This window comes from Ovis canadensis, chromosome 5, assembly GCF_042477335.2.
Source record: "Ovis canadensis isolate MfBH-ARS-UI-01 breed Bighorn chromosome 5, ARS-UI_OviCan_v2, whole genome shotgun sequence".
NCBI classification, from domain to species: Eukaryota; Metazoa; Chordata; class Mammalia; order Artiodactyla; family Bovidae; genus Ovis; species Ovis canadensis.
This window is the reverse complement of record NC_091249.1, coordinates 33167461-33190605: the sequence shown is the minus strand read 5'-3', so window position 1 is coordinate 33190605 and position 23145 is coordinate 33167461. Positions and strand designations below refer to the sequence as shown.

General features: G+C 50.1%; 1 protein-coding gene across 2 annotated transcripts; it reads right to left on the bottom strand.

The window, feature by feature from the left end:
• Window positions 1-315: 315 nt before the first annotated feature.
• On the bottom strand, window positions 316-10252 carry DOHH (deoxyhypusine hydroxylase). Of its 2 annotated transcripts, none has more exons than XM_069591456.1 (5): window positions 9089-10252; window positions 5517-5848; window positions 3717-3793; window positions 2113-2353; window positions 316-1026 (listed from the first exon to the last, which is right to left on the bottom strand). In XM_069591456.1, exons 2-5 carry the CDS (start codon window positions 5788-5790, stop codon window positions 707-709), a joined length of 912 nt encoding a protein of 303 aa, XP_069447557.1. In that variant the 5' UTR covers window positions 5791-5848; window positions 9089-10252; the 3' UTR covers window positions 316-706. The 2 variants fall into 2 exon arrangements, with proteins under 2 accessions (XP_069447557.1, XP_069447556.1); XM_069591455.1 differs by having other exon boundaries at window positions 5517-5851; window positions 9089-9473.
• Between the last annotated feature and the right edge of the window lie 12893 nt (window positions 10253-23145).

Sequence of the window (23145 nt, the reverse complement as noted above, 5' to 3'; positions counted from 1 at the left end):
GGAAGTAGGGGATGGAGGTGGGATGGGAACTCATAGCCCGAGCTCTTAGCCATACCACAAAACCCGTTCCCTTATGTCTCCAATACAGGCTGGGTGAGGATGAGTCTGACTTGAGGGGAACTGGCTGGGCAGATTTTATTCCTGGAAATTGATGGTGAAACGAGCACTGGCTTGTGGTTGGTCACACAGTCTCTGGGGCAGGGAAGACGCCAGAGCTGAGCTCTCTACACGCCTTTGTCCCCCACACTTAAGATGTTCCTTTAGAGCTGCCACCCCTCACCTCTGCTGCCCCCAACACACTCTGAGAGTCATCACTTGGCAAAAATAATTTAATAGTCCATCTAGGCTGTGTCCCTGGGATCTGCTTGCCCTCCCTAAGCCCTTAGCTCCAGGCCACCCCACCCCACAAAGGAAAGCTCCAACACCCCCAACCCTGGGGGCCTGGGTTTCCCCACAGTGCCTTCCCCGCGCCCTTTCATTCCTAGAGAAGCGGGGCCACTGCCCCCCGACTCCCCCAGACGCAGCTTTGTTCCCACAACCCCTCGGTCCTCCTCCCCTCGTACTCAGTGGCAGAAGTGACTTCAGCATGGCCCCCAGGAGCCTGCGATCAAGATGCAAAAGGGGCCGGAAGACAGGGAAGCAAGATCCGATTCACTCCAGCATGGTTTATGCACCGAGTCCAAAAGGGAGACCCCCCGCGAAGGCCCTAGGAGAGGGGTGAGCGCAGCCGCTCCAGCCCGTCCGCATACTGGAAGGTAGACCCCGTCTCGTACTCATACATGTCCAGGGCCACCTCGCAGCTCTCCCGCACCACACGCTCGGGGTCGGCCACGTGGGCTCGCAGGGCAGCCAGGCAGGCAGGCCGGGCGATGGCCCCCAGGGCCTCGGCGCACTCGTGTCGTACCATGGGGTTCTCAGTGGGCTGTGCCAGGGCCGCCGCCAGTTGGGGCACTGCCGCCTCGTGCTGCATCTGGCCCAGAACGTAGCCGATCTCATGGCGGAAGAGGGCGCTGCCGCAGCGCAGGCCTACAGGGGAAGAAGGCTGGGGTCACCACAGAGCGAGGAGGGGGCGGGGCACCGGGGGACAGAGGGACCGAGAGGGGTCGAAAGGGGTTTCCCGTATCTGGGAGCACTCCCCAACATCCCCACCGCCAGTCACGGAGTTCAGAGGTGGGACCCTACGCCACCAGAGGGACTGGGGAAGCAGGGTGGGCCCATCGGGCTCTGGAAACCCGCCCCTCCCTCCCCTCTCCCCGGAGGCCAGACTGGGCATGGCCGCCTCCTTCCCGTCCTGTCCCCCTGCACCCCGGCTCCGTGTTGTGCCCACACTGCCACTTCGATCTGCAGGCGTCTTATACGTTTGTGCTTCTGGGTCGTTTCCTGCGTGATCCCCACACTCCATAGAGTCTTAGTGACCCTGACAGGCAGAGTCCCAGGCTTTTCACCAGCACAGCCGAACAGAGGGGCCAGATTTCTCCTGCTAGGGCCCCAGCCTCGGGCCCAGGAGTGACCTGCCTGTGACCTGATGTCCTCTGGAGGCAGACCTGGGATTCGAGGCCAGCCCGCCTGACTGTGCAGCTGCTGCTCCAGGCAACCACCCAGGACAAACCCACACCTGCCCTCTCTGCGCTCCCACCCCAGGTCCATGTGGCGGTGATGTCCCAGCATCTCCCTGGCTAGACAGGAAGCTCCAGGAAGGCAAAGGGGCTCTGAGCGCTCTGTGGACCAGAAGCAGCCACCTCAGGAGTTGGGGAGGGGAGTAAGGGCCCCCAGGATTCCCAGAAGCCCCTCCTCTCCTTTTCTGCTGGATGAGCCACAGCCCCTCAGACCTGCACAGGGCTCTCTGCAGAGCTGAGAAGAAAATGCCACCAGCAACAGTAATGGGGGCCCCTGGGGTCAAACCCAAACTCTGCAGCTGAGACTGCTGTGTGACCTTGGACAAGTCCCTCTGCCTCTCTGGGCCTAGGCTCCCACCACGGAGAAGTGGGGGCAATAAGAGTATCTGCCCCAGGATGCACCTGTCCAGGATGCTACGCAGCTCTGTGCAACAAATATGGCCACGGGGGCCAAGGGGCCCCGACCCCGACCCCCACCCCCGAAGGCCCTCCTCACCTTCGGCCAGCGCCAGGGCGGCCTCCTTGCCTCCAGCGTCGCGCAGGGCGAACATGGCTCGGTATCGGTCGAAGAGTGGCCGGGTCTCGTCCAGCAGCGCCTCCCGCAGCTGCCCCAGGTCATGCTCCTCAGCGGGCGGGGCCGGGTCCACAGAGAGGTAGGGCCCCCGGACCACTGACTCCCCACTCTGCTGCTGCAGCCACTCCAGCCGCCGGACAGCCAGCTGGCATGTCTCGGCCACCTGCAGGGAGAGGGGCACACAGGCGGCCGCTGGGGATGGAAGGGAAGGGAGTGGACATGCCAGGTCCCCCTCCAGCCCCCAGGGCTCCCGATTTAGCAGGGACAGAGCCCACAGACTCTGGACTAATTGATCCTTCCAGGCTGGAAACAACCGGCAGGGACTGCTGTGATCAGGGAGTGACAGGGGAACAGTGGGTCAGGAGGAGTCACTCCGAGGTGACCAGTGAGAAAGGCATCAGGTGGGATCAGCCAGAGCAAAGGCCCCGAGGCAGGACCGTCAGGGGGAGCTAGCAACAGACATGGCCTGAGGCCAGGCCTGAGGAGGCCAGACTGCTTAAGACTGCTGTCCTAAAGGTGATGACAAACCATGAGTCCTGAGGCACAGAATAGGTTAATAGATGATGGATAAGTAAATGATCCCTCCACACACAGGAGCATCACTCAGCCCTGAAAAGGAGAGAAACCCAGACACCTGCTACCACACGGATGGACCCTGAGAACAGGTGCTCAGTAAGAGACGCAGACACAGCAGGACACACAGGGTGTGACTCCACTGATGGGATCAGGCAGATCCCAGACACAGAGTGGGTTCCTGGTGGTCAGGGGCTGGGGCAAGGAATGGAGGAGTGACTGCTGATGGGGATGGGGCTTCCTTTTTGGGGGATGGACTGTTCTGGGAATCAGACAGTGGTGATAGTTTTATAACTCTACGCATATACGAAGTCAAAGTCAAAGTCGCTCAATCGTGTCCGACTCTCTGAGACGCCACGGACTACATAGTCCAGTGAAATTCTCCAGGCCAGAATACTAGAGTGGGTAGCTTTTCCCTTCTCCAGGGGATCGTTCCAACCCAGGGTTCAAACCCAAGTCTCCCACATTGCAGGTGGATTCTTTACCAGCTGAGCCACAAGGGAAGCCCATGGATGTACTAAAAACCATCCAAATGACCACTTTCAGGGAGTGGGTTTTCTGATATGTGACGCATCTCAATAAAGCTGTTGTTTAAAGAAAAAATAGGGACAGCGGCAGGGAGAGACTGGATGACGCTGGGTGGAGGTGGAGAGGTGGGTGGGTTGGGAGATCTACACGATGGAGGGACTGCCCGTGGGAGGCTAGGAGAGAGGCGAGTGGGGGCTGGGCCAGCACCAGTGGAGCAGGGTGGGTGTTACATGTGAATCAAGAGTTCACTTTTTAAAAAGTATGAAGAGTTCAGTTTTGCCCATAGGGGCAGTGGCTGGCGTCCATCTTGACTGCAGCCCCTCTTGGCATCCCTGGGCCAGGTGGTCACCCTGGCAACCAGACACAGGGTCTGAGGTCAGTTTCTGGACCCGAGATGGGGTGGGGATGGGGTGTCGATGTGTTACCTCAACAACAGGGTCAGTAGAGTACTGCTTCAGGATCTCCAGGACCTCTGGGTCCCCAATGGCCCCCAGGGCCTCCCCTGAGAAGAACAGGGCAGAGAGCATACATTGGCTGGTTAGGAAACACCCCAGATGCCTTCCCCCTCACCGCCCCTGCCTGTGTCCTGTGGGTGGGCCACCCAGCCACGAGTTTTGGAGCAGAGACCAGTCCATTCCTGAATGAATCTGCACCAGTGAGTGTCCCTTCCCCAGAAATCAGACTTTGCTGGAACCTGGCTGACTCCACACTGGCCCACACCCCTAGAGCTCATGGCCCAGAGGGGAGATGCAGTGTGTCCTTACAACTTGGGGACATGGGTGGCGAGAGCCAAGAACAGTCCACTAAGTCGAGTCCATCACGGAGAGCCCCGAAAACCTGGAGGAGGTTTCTAAGCTGTGATGTGGGCAAGGAGGGTCAGCAGACAGGCACCATCCTGCCTCAGGGCCTTCGCACTGCCCAGAACCCCTTTCCCCAGACAACTACCTAGATTACTCCCTTACTCCACTCGGATCTCTGTCCAGCAATTAAAAACAGCAATGCTGGACTTCCCTGGTGGTTCAGTGGTTGAGATTCCAAGTTTCAAATGCACGGGGTGCAGGTTCAATCCCTGGTCAGGGAACTAGGATCCCACATGTCCCATGGAAAGGCCAAAAAAAAAAAAAAAAAGGCAACACCTCTGGCACCCCTTCCCAGGCTTTATTTTCCTCCTTGACACTTAGGTAAGCGTTTGCACCATAACATGACTGGGTATTCCAGAAAATCACACACACAAAATTGAGGTTTGGGCTCGAATATTTCTCTGTAAGGAGAGCTCCCAGAGGAGTCCATGGTTGGGATCCTGAGAGGAGTCCGAGGCAGCCTGACAAAGCTGGAGATTACCTCAGGGAATATTCAAAAGGACCAAGAACAATCATAAATGGAACCACAACCCCTCACTGGCTATCTGAGTCTCTTGCGAGAATAGCACCTGGCCCACAGTAGATGGTCCATGAACATTTGTCCAGGGAATTCCCTGGCAGTCCAGCAGTTAGGACTCTATGCTTTTGCTGCAGAGGGCACAGGTTTGATCCCTGGTTGAGGAACTAAGATCCCACAAGCCATCTGGAGTGGCCATTAAAAAAAAAAAAAAAAACTGTCCAGGAAGTGAAGTGACTGAGTAACCTTGGGTTGGCTGGCTATGGCCACTGCCTGTGTTCGTATGAGCAAAGAACAGTATTTCCATTTTTAACTGTTTTTTTTTTAGTCACTCAGTTGTGTCCAACTCTTGGCAACCCCATGGACTGTAGCCCGCCAGGCTCCCCTGTTCATGGGATTCTCCAGGCAAGAATACTGGGATGGGTTGTCATTTCCTTCCCCAGGGGATCTTCCCGACTCAGGGATCAAACCCAGGTCTCCCGCATTGTCTGTGTATTTTCTTTTAATCAAAGAGACAGGGACTTCCGGTGGTCCAGTGGTAAAGACTCAGCTTCCAATGCAACAGGTGCGGGTTCAATCCCTGGTGAAAGACCTAAGATGCCACACGCCACATGGAGCGACCAAAAAAATAAAACCAAAAAGGGATCACGATTTACGACTCATGAAATTCACATCTCAGGGCCCATAAAGCTGGACTGGCTCGAGGCAACACCCATCCATTACCTGGGATTTACCTGGCTCCCGTGCTTTGGCAGCAGAGCTGAGACATGGGGCAGAGATAGTCGAAGGCATTCACCACCCACCCCTTCCAGCGCTCGCCAGGTACAGCCCGCACCCCGTCTGCTCACCTGCCTCATGGCGCACCATGGGCTCCTGGCGGGTGTCCCGCAGCACGTCCAGCAGCACAGGGATGGCCCGCCGGTCCTGCATTTGGCCCAGGCAGTAGGCCAGCTCATGCTTGAGCAGGGCTGAGTCATCATCAAAGGCCTGGCTGATCCAGGAGATGGCCACTGGACCCCCGAGCCCACGCAGTGTGAACAGTGCCCGGAAGCGGGCCTGCAGGGGCTGCTGGGGGTCAACCAGCGTCTGCCCCACTGCCTCCACCTCCTGCTCCGTCACCATGGTGATGCCGCCTTCCTCCCCACTTGGGGCTAAACCAGGGGACTCTCAGCTTGAGAACCTGCTGGGAGGGGAAACCGAGATGCCAGGTTAAAGGTGCCATTTGCTGCTAGCTGACTTGTTCATCTCAGAGTTAGCACCTCAGCGGGGTGGTTTCCAAACTGCTGAACAGCCTGGGTGCCTGGGTCCAGCCCTGCCTACCTGCTGTGTGGCCTTCCCTAAGGCACTTTTCTCTCTGGGCCTGTGGCCTCTATCCACCTCATCAATGAACTCTACTCGTCTGCTCGCCACACAGCAGCCAGAGGGGCTGTGGAGACTGGTCCCCAATACGGCCTTCGGGGACTCTCACCTCCTGGTATCTGTGGACTGTGTGGACCTCACGCCACACCCCAGCGAATAGGGCTGACTCGGGTGAATATGGGAGAAATGGCAGTGTGACCTGGGAGGGTCATAAGGACCCTGTGGCTTCCTCCTTGTGGCTCCAGGGGCCCACATGGTGGAGAAACTGAAGCCTCCCACCAACAGCCAAGTGAGAAGAACGGTGGCTTGAGAGCAGCTCCCCCGGCCCCGGTCCAGCCCTCAGATGTCGTAGCCCAGCCACGGTCTGCACGCAGCCTCACAAGCGATCAGAGCCACAGCCACCCAGCTAAACCAGGCCCGGACCCCTGACCCACAGAACTGAAAATCAGTGTTACTACTGTTTAGAGCTGCTGAGGACGTCCCTGGTGGTCTAGTGGTTAAGAATCCTCCTTCCAGTGCAGGGGACGCAGGTTCCATCCGTGGTCGGGGAGCTAAGAGCCTACATTATTGTTGTTGTTCAGTTGCTAAAACTCTGAAGGCAGGGACTGAGTGCTAGTCACCCCTGTACACCCAGCACACAATTCCTTAATAAGAACAATGACCACAGACTTCCCTGGCGGTCCAGCGGTTAAGAATCTGCCTGCCAGTGCAAGGGACGCTGATGTGATCCATGGTCCGGTAAGCCTGCGAGCCACAGTCGTTGAGCCAGAATGCTGCCGGACTGAAACCCACAAGCGCCCTAGAGCCTGTGCTCCACAACAAGAGAAGCCATTGCAATGAGAAGCCCCCACACCGCAACTAGAGAGAGCCTTCACGCAGCAACGAAGACCCAGCACAGCCAAAAAATTAATAATAAATTTTTTAAAAAAAAGAAAGAAAAAGAAGGGACTACCCTGGCTGTCCCGTGGTTAAAAATTCACCTTCCAACGCACAGGGTGCAGGTTCCGCCCCTAGTTGGAAAGTTGAGATCCCACATGCCTTGTGGCCAAAACACCAAGACATAAAACAGAAGCAATATTGTAACAAATTCAACAAAGACTTTAAAAATTATCTACATTAAAAAAAAAAACTTTAAAAAAAAATTTAAAAAGAACAATGACCATAACAATAATAGCAACTGACATTTACACAGGCTGTGCTACGTGCCAGCCATGTATTCTAAGCCCTTACATTCCTAAACTCGCTCCATCCTCTCCATGACCCTTGAGACAAGCACCATGGTCGTCAGTGTTTTACAGGAGGGGCCACCAAGCAGAGAGGTGAAGCACTTGCCTAGGAACCCAGTGAAGAGTTAGAGATCCCGGCAGCTGGGCTGAGGGTCAAGGTCTAAACCACAAACTCAGGGTTGAAAGGAAGGACTAAAGTGAAAGGACGCAGCTGAGGCTGGTCTTCACCCTCCAGACCAGTGAGGACGCTTCGTGAAGCTTACGAGCAGGCTGTGGCTCCCAGCAGTCAGGAGGGCCAACCTGGTCTAATAACGGAGGGGCAGTTGTCTGAGCACAGGTGACTATCAAAGGAGGTGGCACTCAAAACAGAGATCATCAGGGACTTCCCTGGTGGCCCGGTGGCTAAGTTTCTGAGCTCCCAACGCAGGGTCTGGCTTTTAACCCTGGCCAGGGAACTAGATCCCTTACACCAGAACTAAGATTCGGCGCAGCCAAATGAATAAATGAATATATAAATAAACACAAAAGAGGGACCATCAGAAACTGCAGAAGCCAGGCGTGAGCAAGCTCATTAGGGACCATCCAGATTCGACTCATTGTTCTACAACAGATGAGCTGTGACCTGTCTGGGGTCACACAGCCAAGCCAGGACTCCTGACTCCCAGTCTGTGCAGGGCCTCCTTCAAGACACAAAGGAGAAACGCTGTTTTGTTTCTTGCTGTGTCTCCAAGGCCTAGCACAGTGTCCTCACCACAGCAGCAAGCACTTAAGTGTTGAATGAACTGATTATCCACTGCCTGCCAGGCAGGGTACTGAGTGCCTTATACACAGTATAAATCTGTATCATCTGTAAAACGGGTGTAAGGGGCACAGGGAACTCACTGAGTTGCTGCCAGTGGAATTACGCCCACAGAGCACTTAATACCACCGCTGGTACTTACTATGCATTTGATAAAAACAGAGCTGCTGTTAAGTTACTTCTGCATGTAGCCCAACGTCCACTTCTGTGCTCAGGAGGGTAAGGTGTGTGTGTCCCGGGTACACCTGGCCACCTGTACGCCCACTACTCATACTTCTACGTCCATTTTTTCAGTGGGAAGGGGGACAAGGCTGTGAACGTAGGGTTGCAGAGATCAGTCCCCAACCAAAGCACGGGGAATCCGCTCGCCCCTGCGAAGGTGTGTCTCAGAGACAGACTTCAGTGAAGAGTGAGTAAGGGATGGAAAAGGGAAGTTCGGAATTCCCGAAATCCGCTTCCTCTAAACCAATTCCCAACAAAACGACCTCTGATAACTAAACCCCCGCCCCCGCTGCCGCTAAGAGGCAGGTCGCCCCGACACGGCATCACTCGGGGCTGCTCCCAGGACCCCCCAGCGACGACCGGCTCCCCAAAGCTCCCTGGAGGAGACTCCCAGGAACTGATGTCTCATGGCATCATTGACTCAATGGACGTGAGTTTGAGCGAACTCCGGGAGATGGTGAAGGAAAGGCTGACATGCTGCAATCCATGGGGCAGCCTGTGTCAGACACAACTGAGCGACTGAACAATAAGATCCGTTTACGTGTGTCCCCCAGTACCTGATCCTTCACAGTTTGGTTCTCCCAGAACCCCGAGAAAGAGGTCACCCAACACGGGACCTTCCCCGCGCCCCGCGTGCTGACTGCTCACTGCGCGCATCCCCGGAGACAGGGCCTGCAGAACCGGAGCGAAACAGTTCGCCGGGACCTCTCAGAAGGGAGGCCTTTCTACTTCCCAGCGAAAGAATCTTAGGGCCGAGACCCCAGTGAGGCGTCCTCCCCGTCCCCCTCGCCGCCAGAACACCCCAGTGACCTACCGAACCCGCCCGCTCCGCGTCTGCTGCCACCAACACTTCGCCGACCGCCACACTGCTACAGCGCTCCGGGGGCCGCCATCTTGCCGCCCACGTGACCAGGCCGGCCGGCACCAACGCAGCCCCGGGGGAGGATCCAATCTAAGGCTCCGCAGCACGAGTGGGCCCGCAAGCGCGAGTCAGCAACGGGGCCATAGCTCACACTCACACACCAGGAGGAATCTACGGGCACTTCTCGGGGAAACGGAAGGGCAGCTTCCATCCTTTCCACATAAGAGATTTTCTCTCCGGCCTCCCCACCCAATCCCGATACGACGAATGGAAATGGTTTGTCCCGATTCAGCCGAGAGGTGGGGTCGGCAAGCGACGCAGCTTGCTTAGTGTTCCTGGGGCGTGGTCAAGTCTCAGGGGCGTGACCAATGGACGAGGTAAATAATGCTGCTGCTGCTGCTGCTGCTGCTGCTGCTGCTGCTGCTGCTGCTGCTGCTGCTGCTGCTGCTGCTGCTGCTGCTGCTGCTGCTGCTGCTGCTGCTGCTGCTGCTGCTGCTGCTGCTGCTGCTGCTGCTGCTGCTGCTGCTGCTGCTGCTGCTGCTGCTGCAAGTAGCTTCAGTCGTGTCCGACTCTGTACGACCCCATAGACGGAAGCCCACCAGGCTTCCCCGTCCCTGGGATTCTCCAGGCAAGAATACTGGAGTGGGTTGCTATTCCCTTCTCCAATGCATGAAAGTGAAAAGTCAAAGTGAAGTCGCTCAGTCGTGTCCGACTCTTAGTGACCTCGTGGACTGCAGCCTACCAGGCTCCTCCGTCCATGGGATTTTCCAGGCAAGAGTACTGGAGTGGGTTGCCATTTCCTTCTCCAGAGTATCTTCCCGACCCAGGGATTAAACCCGGGTCTCCTGCATCGCAGGCAGACTCTTTAACCTCTGAGCCACCAGGGAAGCCCAAATGCTAGACAGGAAGGAATGAAAAAACGGACTTGACCTAATCATTTATTCATTCATTTATTTATTCATTTAACAAACACTTTATGGGACTTCCCTGGTGGTCCAGTGATTAAGACACTCTCCCAGTGCAGGGGGCACAGGTTTGCTCCCTGGTTAGGGAACTAAGATCCCACATGCTGTATGGCGCTCCTCCCCGCCAAAAAAGAAAACAGACAGGAGGGACCGTGGAGGCAGAGAGAAGTATTCAGATGCTGAGTTAATTTTGAAGGTGGAACAAACAGGATTTGCAGCTGGACTGCATATGGCATTTGGGAGAGTTCTGATCAGGATAAGCACAAGGTTTCTGACACCTGAAGTGAATGGAGCCACCATGAACCATCCACTGAGTTCAGTGACTCAGTTGTCTGGACTCTGTGACCCCATGGACTGCGGCGCCAGGCTTCCCTGTCCATCATCAGCTCCCAGAGCTTGCTCAAACTCATGTCCATTTAGTGATGCCATCCAGCCATCTCATCCTCTGTCATCCCCTTCTCCTCCTGCCTTCAGTCTTTTCCAGCATCAAGGTCTTTTCCAATGAGTCAGTTCTTTGCATCAGCTGGCCAAAGAAGTGGAGCTTCAGCCTCAGCATCAGTCCTTCCAATGAATATTCAGGACTGATCTCCTTGCAGTCCAAGGGACTCTCAAGAGTCTTCTCCAACACCGCAGTTCAAAAGCATCAATTCTTCGGCGCTCAGCTTTCTTTATGATCCAACTCTCACATCTATACATGACCACAGGAAAAACCATAGCTTTGACTAGACTGACCTTTGTCAGTAATGTCTCTGCTTTTTAATATACTGCCTAAGTTTGTTACAGCTTTTCTTCCAAGGAGCAAGCACTATTAACCTCCCTATACTAACCATCCAGTTAACTCTACTTCTGAAATATGAAATAGACTTGGAATTCAATCACTTCATTCATTTTACCGCTTTGTCTCCAGGATGCTGCCTGCAAAGGAAAGAGCGCTTGTAAGGGATTATGCCAAAAGAGTAGTTCCTCAAAAAGGTAAACATAGAATTAGCATAAAAAAGTGAAAGTTGCCCAGTCCTGTCAGTCTCTTGTCTCTTTGCAACCCCATGAACTGTATGGCCTGCCAGGCTCCTCTGTCCGTGGAATTGTCCAGGCCAGAATACTGAAATGGGTAGCCGTTCCCTTCTCCAGGGATCAAACCCAAGTCTCCCACATTGCAGGTAGATTCTTTACTGTCCTGAACCACCAGGGAAGCCCAAGAATACTGGGGTGGGTAGCCTATCCTTTCTGCAACAGATCTTCCTGATCCAGGAATCGAACCAGGATCCCCTGCATGTGATCCAACAGTTCCACTCCTAGAGAGAACTGAAAGCAGGGACTCCCTAATTGTACACCCATGTTCATCACAGCATTATTCACAGTGACCTCAGACCTTGGTAACCTCTAGCATATTTTCTCCGTATGAATTTGACTACTCTTGGAAGCTTAGCAAGTGGGATCAAACAATATTTGTCCTTTTGTGCCTGGTTTATTTTGCTGAGCATAGTTATCCTCAGAGTTCATCCACACTGTAGCATGTGTCAGAACTTCCTTCCTTTTAAAATTTCCTTCCTATTGCATGAGTGGACCACATTTTGTTTATCTATTCATCCATCAGTGGACACTTGGATTGTTTCCACCTTTTGGCTATTGTAAATAATGCTGCTATGAACATTGGTGTACAAAGAGGTATACCTCTTTGATTCCCTATTTTCAGGTCTTCTGGGCATATACCCAAGAGTGGAATTTCTGGATCATATAGTAGTTCTATGTTTAACTCTTTGAGGAACTGCTGAACTGTTGTCTATAGCTGCACCATCTTATGTTCCCACCAGCGACAAACAAGGATTCCAATTCTTCCACTTTCTCATAGAAACCCTTGTTATTTTCTGTGTTTCTTTTTAATGTACACCATTTTAAAAATCTTCATTGAATTTGTTACAATAATTGCTTCCATTTTATGTTCTGGGTTCTTCTTTCTTTTTCTTTTTCTTTTCTTTTTTTTGGCTAAGAGGCATCTGGCATCTTTCTTTCTCAGGAATCAAACCCATACCCTCTGAATTGGAAGGCAAAGTTGCAACCACTGGACCACCAGGGAAGTGTTAGGGAAATTAAAATGGAGGAAGTCCTGTTCAGACTTCAGAAGCAGGGGAGCAGGCCTCTGACCTGCATCTGACCTGCCTAGACACTGCTGGGATTCTGTGCCTGCCTCCAAGCACAGCAAGCCAGACAGCACTTCAGATAAGAAAGGAAGTGAGTCCTGGAATCTCTTAAGCTTCTGAGGATCTGGTCAACCCTCTGGGGTTTAAGAAGTCTTATGACTCACGAGGTGAAACAAACAGCATTGTAAAAGTTCAAAGAAAAACTGGAGCTAAACTGTTGCGCTCAAACTGATGATGATATCATTTTCTGCCTGGGATTAGAAGTGGGTGTGCCCGAAACTGCAATTTGAAATCTTACCAGTTGGTTGGACACCCCACCTGGGACCTATCCTGTTAACAAGGGACTTCCTAACGCTGTTCAAGTCTGGATGTTGGTCAGCCGAATCTGGTGATGTGTGTGCTGTTACTTTTCTCTATTGTTTCTATTTCCTTTCTTTGAAAAAAAAAATTATTTTCTAAATTCTGGCTGCCCTGGGTCTTTGCTGTTGCTGTGTGGGCTTTCTCCAGTTGCAGCGAGCAGGGACTACTCTTTGTTGTGGTAGTCAGGCTTCTTGTTGCAATGACTTCTCTTGTTGCAGAGCTCTAGGCACACAAGCGTCAGTAGCTGCAGTTCCTGGGCTCTAGAGAGTTATGGTGGACAGGTTTAGCTGCTCTGAGGCATGTGGGATCTTCCAAGATCAGGGATTGAATCATGTCCCCTGCATTGGCAGACAGATTCTTTACCACTGAGCCACCAGGAAAGCCCTCTATTTCCCTTTTTTAATGACTGCATCTCGAAATTAAATCAAATAATCCTCTATTAAATATTGGAATTATTTATTGTGTGTTTGACAAGTGGTTTGTTTTCTAAAGGAATCCTTTGAACCTAAAAGGAAAATAAAACTTTTAGCAAACAGGAAATCCTGTTATTTTGTTTTTAATAGTAGCCATCCTAATGGATGTGACGTATACAATTTGTGGCTCAGACGGTAAAGCATCTGTCTACAATGTGAGAGACCTGGGTTCAATCCCTGGGTTGGGAAGATTCCCTGGAGAAGGAAATGGCAACCCGCTCCAGTACTCTTGCCTTGAAAATCCCATGGACGGAGGAGCTTGGTGCAGGCTACTATCCATGGGGTCGCAAAGAGTTGGGCACGACTGAACGACTTCACTTCACTTTAAAAAGTGAGATATACTGATGAATGGATAAAAGGATGGATAAATACAGAATAGGGCAAAAGTAGCAAAGTGTTCATTGAGAAAGTGGACAGTAGGCATATGACAATTCATTGTAAAAGTCTTTCAATTTTTCTGTGTACTTGAAAGTTTTCATTATAAACTGTTCGAAAAATAGGTGGTGGGGAAAAGGAGGGCAATTTCTATTCTCCATGTTTCAGCATTTCAACGTTAAATATTTGAAAAGTGTTTTTAACTATTAAATGAGGAATCTTTGAGTCTGCAAATCCATTTTGAGGAATTTCACTGACACTAAGAGTAAAAAAAAAAAAGTGAAAAAAGAAGCATTCGTTTCCACATTATTTGAAATGGCAAAAAAAAAAAAAACCCACTAACTTCCTCCTCTGCCTCCCTCAGCGTTCAGTTCTCATCATCACTCACTTGGACCAGTAAAGGGGCCTCCACCCTGGACACCCCCGCCCCGCCTCTCTCCATTCCCCCACATTCTGTCCTCCCCTAGGAAGCCACCTGAGGGCGCCTGTGAGCACCAGCGACAGCTCCCACCCTCACCACCATAGTCTGTCTTCCCCGCACCAGCCACTAGAGGGAGCGTGTGAGCGCTTCTGCCCACAGCCCTCCAGGGCTCCCACCTTCCTGAGTAAAAAGCCTGAGTCCTCTTGCAGCCCTCAAGCCCCTGCACGACCCGCCCGTCCTCTCCCAGCCTTCCTTTCCTCCCTCTCTCCCCCGCGCCCACTCTGCTCCAGAAACGCAGCCTCCCCACTGTTCCTCCAACACACCAGACACAGTCCTGCCCCAAGGCCTTTGTGTATGCTGTGCCCTCTGCCTGGAAGACGTGTTCCTCCAAACACCTTTGTTCACTCTTTCACTCAAGTGCAAGTGTTTGTGCCTTCACGCAAATGTTACTTCCTCCAGGAAGCCTACCTGAGCGTTTTAATTACCTCAGCCTTTGCAGTCCTTAACCCAGTCCCCTGATTTATTCTCCACAGTATCTATATTTTACTGTGTGTGTGCTCACACTCACTGTAGTCGTGTCCAACTCTTTTCGACCCCATGGACTGTAGCCAGCCAGGCTCCTCTGTCCATGGGGATTCTCCAGGCAAGAACACTGGAGTGGGTTGCCATGCCCTCCTCCAGGGGATCTCTCCAACCCAGGGGTCAAACCCATGTCTCCCACATTGGCAGGTGGACTCTTCCCACTGAGCCACCCAGGAAGCCCATATTTTACTGTACATTTTACTTAATTGCTTTGTTTCCTGCTTTCGCCACTAGGACACACTAGGATATAAGCACCATGAGAGCAGGGATTTATGTCTAATTTGTTCTCCATGATGAGATACAATGGTGTGCTGGTTAATGAACAACCTGGAAAAAGTAATTTAAAACCCTGATTTGTAGTATTTGCCAATTATTGGGGTGTAAATATTCCCATCATGGCCCATTCACAAAATTCCTGATAGTGTCTCTTGTGCGTCAATGTACATTGACTCACTAAGTGGATCCCCAACTGCTATTCCATGCTTGGCACAAAATAGATGCTGAAGGACTTCCTTTGTGGTCCAGTGGTTGACAATCTGCCTGCCAATGCAGCGGACATGGGTTTGATCCCCAGTCTGGGAAGATTTCACATGTTGAGGGGCAGCTAAGCCTGTGTGCCACAACTACTGAGGCCGGAGGGCCCTGGAGCCTGAACTCTGTAGCAAGAGAAGCCACCGCAGTGAGAATCCCAGGCACTGCAACTAGAGAGCAGCCCCCTCTCACTGCAACTAAAAAAAAAAAACAAAAACCTGCACAGCAAGGAAGACCCAGCACAGTCAAAAGTAAATAAATAAAATTATTAAACAAACAAGCATGAGGTCCGTGAATGAAAAACATCAACATGCCATGCACAGCAGAGAAGTCTCTTTGATAGGCCAATGGCTGATGTAAACATTCAGTCATTCATTTTGCAAATATTTATTATCTGCTGCATGGCAGGCACCGAGAACGAGCAGGCTCTGGCCTCTTGGAGCTGATATCCCAATGGTTGTTACTTTCCTTCTCATGTTTTAAGTTTTATTGGAGGATAGTTCATTTAAAATGTTGTGTTAGCTTCAGATGTACAGCAAAGTGACTCAGTTATACATATGCACGTCTTCATGCTTTGTAAGATTCTTTTCCCTTACAGGTTATTACAAATATTGAGTAGAGCACCCTGCGCTGTATAGTAGATATTTTTTGGTCATCTTAAAAAAAAAAAAAGCTGACATTAAAAAACTAATTTCTTTATTTATTTTTGTCTGTGCTGGGTCTTCCTTGCTGTTGGGGCTTTCTCCATTTGCGGTGAGTGGGGGCTACTCTCTAGCTGGAGTATGTAGACGTCTCATTGTGGTGATTTCTCCTGTGGAGCACTGGCTCTAGGGCTTGCTTCAGGGGATGTGGAGCACAGGCTTAGTTGCTCTGAGGCATGTGGGATCTTCCTGGATCAGGGATCGAATCTGTCTCCTGCATTGCAGGCAGATTCTTTACCACTGAGCCACCAGGGAAGCCCTATTTTTTTTTTTTTTGGTTGTACCTTGGGGCTTGTGGGATCTTAGTTCCCAGAGAAGCAGGGATTGAACCCTGGCACGTGTATGTGTGCTAAGTCACTTCAGTCGTGTTCGACTGTTTTCGACGCTATGAACTATAGCCATCCAGGTTCCTCTGTCCATAGGATATCCCAGGCAAGAGCACTGGAGTGGGTTGCCATGCCCTCCTCCAGGAGATCTTCCTGACCCAGGGATGGACCCCACATCTCCTGTGGCTCCAGCATGGCAGGTGGATTCTTTACCACTGAGCTGCTGGGGAAGTCCTATCTATACACAGTAGTGTATAAATACGTAGTACTTTTCCACTGTCCTCTTGTGTGTTCGAAAGCTGATCCCAGAGAGCTGGCTTAACAGCGGACCTGCCTGGCTTGCGGGGCCACCATCAACAACCACGTTGGGTGGCTCGGGCTTATATCCACACTGAGCCGCCCCGTGGGCCAGGCGCTGTGTTGACTCCAGAAGGCTTGGGACTGCATGCCGGGTGTGAGCAGCCCCAGGGAAGCTCTGGGAGTGAGAGGAGATAGACCCAGGGCTGAAGGAAGCAGATAATGGGTGCCACGCCCAAAAGCTGGGCCTGTGTACCTCTGTGAACTTGGAATCTTGAACATGCAGGTTTGTGGGGAGACTGATAGCCAGGGGGCAGTCTGTGCTAAGTCGGACCCAACCCACTTTCAGCTCTGAGGGTTCTATTTTTTTTTTTTTTAAATAATTGAAGTACAGTTAATTTACAATGTTGTGTTAGTTTCCAGTATACAGCAAAGTGATTCAGTTATTTGGATGTATTAAAAGTTAAATTAGTCGCTTAGTCATGTCTGACTCTGCGACACCATGGACTGTATGCCGCCCAGCTCCTCTGTGGATGGAATTCTCCAGGCAAGGATACTGGAGTGGGTTGCCATTCCCTTCTCCAGGGCAACTTCCCAACCCAGGGATCAAACTCAGGTCTCCTGCATTGCAGGAGGATTCTTAACCATGTGAGCCACAGGGAAGTCCATTTGTATGTATGAATATATCTATAACTCTTTTTCCAGTTATACATATATATACTCTTTTTCAGATTCTTTTCCATTATAGATCATTACAAGATATTGAATATAGTTCCCTGTGCTACATAGTAGGTCTTTGTTGGTTATCTTTTTTTTTTAATTTTTATTTTTGGCTGCACTGAGTCTTCCTTGCTGCCTGGGCTTTCTCTAGTTGCAGTGAGCAGGGGCTCCTCTTCCTTGCAGTGTGAGGACCCCTTGTTGCGGGGCACAGGCTCCAGGCACTCAGGCTTCAGTAGTTGCAGATTCAATCCCTGATGAGGGAACTAAGGTCCCACAGGCAGCAGGGTGTGGTCACATTTTTTTTTAAATTTTTTTTAAACATAGACATTTGCATTGAGATGACTGCAGAGTTGTATGCAGTTGTAAGAAATCACACAGAAGATTGCAGTGCGCCCTTCACCCAGTTGTCCCTGATGGCAACTGCATGCAAAACACACACAGAAGGGCTTCCCTGGTGGTCCAGCGGTTAAGAATCTGCCTTGCAATGCGAGGGACATGGGTTTGATCCTTGCTCCGGGATGATCCCACATGCCACAGGACAACTGAGCCGGTACGCCCACAGCTACTGAGCCCAGGCGCTGCAGCAACTGAAGCTGCCCGCCTAGAGCCTGCGCTCCACAATGGGAAGCCACCACAATGACAAGCCTGAGCACTGTGACGGAAAGTAGCCCCTACTTGTTGCAACCAGAGAAAGCCTGCACACAGCAACAAAAACCCAGCACAGCCAAAAAAGAAAATAAGTAAATAAATCTTAAACATGCACACGAGGAGGCTATGCCCAAGGAAGTGGAAGATTCCTGCCAGAGGACTTGAACCTCAGCCAAACGACAGGATTCCAGTCATTGAGTTTCCAGCAAGTGGACCTTTTGAAAGTCATGATCTTCTTCCACAGGATTTTCCTTGTGTGAAAAAATGAACTTTTGCCTGGTTATCCTCTTGAATGGCCAGAAAAAACTTTCCAGCCCAACCGAGATAAAATGAACTTTTCCACACTGAGAAACATCCAGAGGCCCTTTGTGCCACTAAAACTGCAGATGGAATTTGAAGCAGCACAGGCTCAGCGTCCTCCATTTCTTCCAAGCTCAAACCTTTCACCGGATATTAGGATATTATGAGGGGTAACAATCAGACGACTGGATTTGAAGATATCCCTTAAAAAAATTTTTTTTTAAATTTATGTTAGATGTGGTGGGTCTTCGTTGCTATGTATGGGCTTCTCATCACGTGGCTTCTCTTATTGCTGAGCATGGGCTCGGTTCTTGTGGCGCTCAGGCTTAGCGGGTCTGCAGCATGTGGAATCTTCCCAGAGCAGGGATCAAACCCACGTCCCCTGTGTTGGCAGGCAGACTCTTAACCACTGCGCCACCAGGAAAGTCCAGATTTGAGAAGATTCTTAATGACTTGTCACAAAGTGCACTACTGGAAGAACCCCCTTGATGTCGGCTATGATGCAGTGGGCTGCTGATGGAAACAGAGGGGCTGTGTTTTGTTTAAGGGGCTTCCCAGGTGACTCAGATGGTAAAGAATCTGCCTGCCAAGGCAGGAGACCCAGGTTTGATCCCTGAGTGAGGAAGATCCCCTGGAGGAGGGAATGGCTACTCACTCCAGTATTCTTGCCTGGGGAATCCCATGAATGGAGGACCCTGGTGGGCTATAGTCCATGGGGACGCAGAGTTGAGCATGACTGAAGCGACTGAGCACAATGCATCTTGTTTATAGTCGTCGTCTTACCATGATTTGATGTGCATAAAATTAAAATTACTGACATGTGAGAGCACACACATACAAAGGACTAGTGTAATGTCGTCACCGGCCACTGACATTGACAACAATATACCAAATTAATCCAGATTTCACTAGTTTTACTTGCACTCATTGATCCATGGGAATATAAGTTCTATACAAATTTATCACTGTGTAAATTTGTGTATCTGCCCACTGCAATCATAATACAAAACAGTGCCAAAACCAAAAATGTGGCAGGTTGAATAACACCCCCTCCCAAAGTCGTCCTGGAGTAGGAAGTGGCAGCTCCCTCCAGTATTCTTGCCTGGAAAATCCCATGGACAGAGGAACCTTGAAGGCTACAGTCCATGAGGCTACAAAAAAATTGCACACAACTGAGAAACTAGCACTTTCACTTTCACTCACATCTGTACACGACTATTGGAAAGACCATAACTTTGATTATATGGACTTTTGTTGGCAAAATGATGTCTCTGCTTTTTAATACACTGTCTAGGTTTGTCATAGCTTTCCTTCCAAGAAGCATGAGTCTTCTAATTTCATGCCTGCAGTCACCATCCGCAGTGATTTTGGAGCCCAAGAAGAGAAAATCTGTCTCTGCTTCCACTGTTATCCCTTCTATTTGCCATGAAGCGATGGGACCGGAGGCCATGATCTTAGTTTTTTGAATATTGAGCTTTAAACCAGCTTTCCACTCACCTCTTCCCCCCTCATCAAGAGGCTCTTTAGTTCCTCTTTGCTTTCTGCCACTAAAATGGTTATCATCTGCATATCTGAGGTTTTTTATATTTCTCCTGGCAATCTTGATTCCAGCTTATAACTCATCCAGCCCAGCATTTCGCTTCATGTACTCTGCATATAAGTTAAATAAACAGGGTGACAATATACAGCCTTGTCATACTCAATTCCCAATTTTGAACCAGTCCTTTGTTCCATGCAAAGTTCTAACTGTTGCTTCTTGATCTGCCTACAGATTTCTCAGGAGGCAGGTAAAGTGGTCTGGTAGTCCCATCTCTTGGAGAATTTTCTACAGTTTGTTGTGATCCACATAATCAAAAGCTTTTGTGTAGTCAATGAAACAAAAGTAGATGTTTTTCTGGAATTTCCTTGCTTTCTCTATCATCCAACAAATGTTGGCAATTTGATCTCTGGTTCCTCTGCCTTTTCTAAACCCAGCTTGTACATCTGGAAGTTCTCAATTCAAGTACTGCTGAAGCCTAGCTTGAAGGATTTTGAGCATAACCTTACTAGCATGTGAAATAAGCACACTTGTATGATAATTTGAACATACTTTAGCACTGCCTGTCTTTGGAACTGGGATTAAAACTAACCTTTTCCAGTCCTGTGGCCACTGCTGGGTTTTCTAAATTTGCTGACATATTGAGTGCAGCACTTTAACAGCATCGTCTTTTGGATTTGAAATAGTTCAGCTGGAATTCTATCACCTCCACTAGCTCTGTTGATAGTAATGCTTCCTAAGGCCTGCTTGACTTCACACTCCAGGATGTCTGGCTCTAGGTGAGCGATCACACCATTGTGGTTGTCCAGGTCATTAAGATCTTTTTTGTACAATTCTGTGTATTCTTGCCACCTCTTCTTAATCTCTCCTGCCTCTGTTAGGTGCTTACCCTTTCTGTCCTTTATCATGCCCATCTTTGCATGAAATATTCCTTTGATACCTCCAATTTTTGTGAAGAGATCACTGCTGCTGCTGCTGCTAAGTCGCTTCCATCGTGTCCAACTCTGTGCGACCCCATAGACAGCAGCCCACTAGGCTCCTCTGTCCCTGGGATTCTCCAGGCAAGAATACTGCAGTGGGTTGCCATTTCCTTCTCCAATGCATGAAAGTGAAAAGTGAAAGTGAAGTCTCTCAGTCATGCCCGACTCTTAGCGACCCCATGGACTACAGCCTACCAGGCTCCTCCATCCATGGGATTTTCCAGGCAGGAGTACTGGAGTAGGGTGCCATTGCCTTCTCCGAAGAGATCGCTAGTCTTTCCCATTCTGTTGTTTTCTCTATTCTTTGCATTGTTCATTGAAGAAGGCCTTCTTACCTCTCCTTGCTGTTCTCTGGAACTTTGCATTCAGTTGGGTATATCTTTCCTTGACTTTAAATGTCTAAATTAGTATTATTTTGTGTTGCTTGACTGTTTTCCTTTCTTTCTGCATTTTCTCACTTCTCTGATAAAATTTGGGCTTCCCTGTGGCTCAGCTGGTAAAGAATCCGCCTGCAATGTGGGAGACTTGGGTTTGATCCCTAGGTTGGGAAGATCCCTTGGAGAAGGGAAAGGCTCCAGCATTTTGGCCCGGAGAATTCCATGGACTGTATAGACAATGGGGTTGCAAACAGTTGGACATGACTGAGCGACTTTCACTTTCACTGATAAAATTTATCTTTTGGAATTCAAGGAAGACCTAGGAGTCTAAAGTTTTTCTATGGACAAGAGATGTTGGAGGACATGGGGTGGGGTAAGGCCTAGTTCCTGGAAGGCTCCATAGGGTCATATTCAGTTACAATAAGATTTAAGAATGCTGTTCTGGGACTTCCCTGGTGGTCTAGTGGTTAAGAATATACCTGTCAATACCTACAAGAGACCTGGGTTTGATCCCTGATCCGGGAAAATTTCATATGGCATGGGGCAACTAAGCCTGTGAGCCACTGCTATTGAACCTGAGCTCTAGAGCCCTGCTCTGAAACAGGAGAAGCCACTGCAATTAAAAACAAACAAACAAACATGCACTGCAACAAAGGTAGCCCCTGCTCGCCGCAACTAGAGAAAGCCTATAGGCAGCAGTGAAGGAAGACCAGTGCAGCCAAAAAGAAACAAAGAAAGCAGGCCAAGTTCTGGCTTTCTGATTCGTTTTCCTCTGGGGTTTTTTTTTTTTTTTGTTTGCAGGATCTTAGCTATTATATGAGGCATTGAACCCAGGTGGCCACAGCAGTGAAAACACTGAGCCTTAACTACTGGACTGCCAAGGAACTTCCTAACTGCATTTTAAATGAAGCTTCTGTTTATTAATTTTCACACAGATCTCCAATTCTAGGAGTGGACTTGCTGGGTCATCTGATAATTCTACATATAACTTTATGGGCACTGACTAAACTGTTTCCACAGTGGCTGCCCCATTTTACAATCCCACCAGCAATGTATAAGGGTTCTATGCCTTTGCCAACATTCTATTTCCTGGTGGTGGTGGCCGGGTGTTTTATTATTTTTTAAAATCACAGCCATCCAGTAGGCTGAAGTGGTAGTTTTGTGATCTGATTTGCATTTCTCCCTGTACTGCAGGTGGTAAGTATTTTTTTTCATGAGTTGGCCATTTCTTTCTTTTCTTTGGAGAAACATCCATTTGGATTCTTTGCCCATTTTTTGAACAGAGATTTTTATCTGTTTTGTTGACTGAAAAAAAAAATACAAGTGACCTAGAGGTTGAGAGTTATGTTTTATTTGGAGCAAATTTTTAGGACTGAAGTCCAAGAGGCAGCATCTCAAGTAACCCTGAGAGAACTGCTCAGAGGAGAGTGTGTGTGTGCGTGTTTGTGGTGGGGGGTGTAAGTGTGTGTGTGTGTTTAGGAGTCAGGTTACATAGAAGTTTTGCAACAACAGGCAAGTAGTCTGAACGTCCAAAGTAATTTTGTGAATTAAAGAAAACCAGATAACCCAAGTTAAGGAATTTAGTGCTTTTCTCTGTATGAGAAGATGCTGGAGTCTGGGCTCAGTGAAATCACTCCTTTGATATGCATGTCAGCTATCTGGGGACCATATCCTGTTTTCACACCCTGAGTTCCTCTGGACTCACCAGAGGGAGTGACTGTAGTCTGAGCGCTGATAGAGGGCAGATATTCTCCTTCCCAAGTTCCCTCAGGTTCACTGGCTCACACTGGAGGGCTACAATTGCTGATGACTGTGACATCCTTGGTTATTGACACCACAGGAAATACTAAATTTCTCAGTTCCCTGCATGGAGGATCTGGAGGAGCACCCAAGAGGACTATAAGATGGTATTGAATGAATGAGTGAGTAAATGTGTTTCAACAGGCAGTGGGGTTTGCACAACCAGCAAAGCGCACCCACCTGCGCTTATCTGGGGGTGTGACTGCTTCAATCATTGCGATGATGGTTCTGCCCAGCGGGCACCTGTTTCGCGTGGTCCTCTAAGAACCACGCCTTAAACTGAACCGGGTCACTACCCCAGATTCCCACGTAGCCGCCTCCTCAGGGCCGCAGATCCAGTTCAGGGGCGGTTGCCCTGGGCAACCTGTCGCGCCACGCTTCCTGTATTGATTCGAATCGCAACTTACGTCACGTCCTCCCGAGATGCCCGAGGCGCGCAGGCGCAACCGCGCGAACTGGGCGGGGCGTGGTGGGGCGC

Bases quoted from the DNA above. Each gene is read 5' to 3' on its own strand.
- DOHH (XM_069591456.1), bottom strand. From the start codon at position 5,790: ATGGTGACGGAGCAGGAGGTGGAGGCAGTGGGGCAGACGCTGGTTGAC. The intron at 2,354-3,716 runs GTAACACATCGA...CTCTCCCTGCAG, and splicing joins CTACTGACCCTGTTGTTGAG to GTGGCCGAGACATGCCAGCT. The intron at 1,027-2,112 runs GTGAGGAGGGCC...CTTCCCCTGTAG, and splicing joins CGCCCTGGCGCTGGCCGAAG to GCCTGCGCTGCGGCAGCGCC.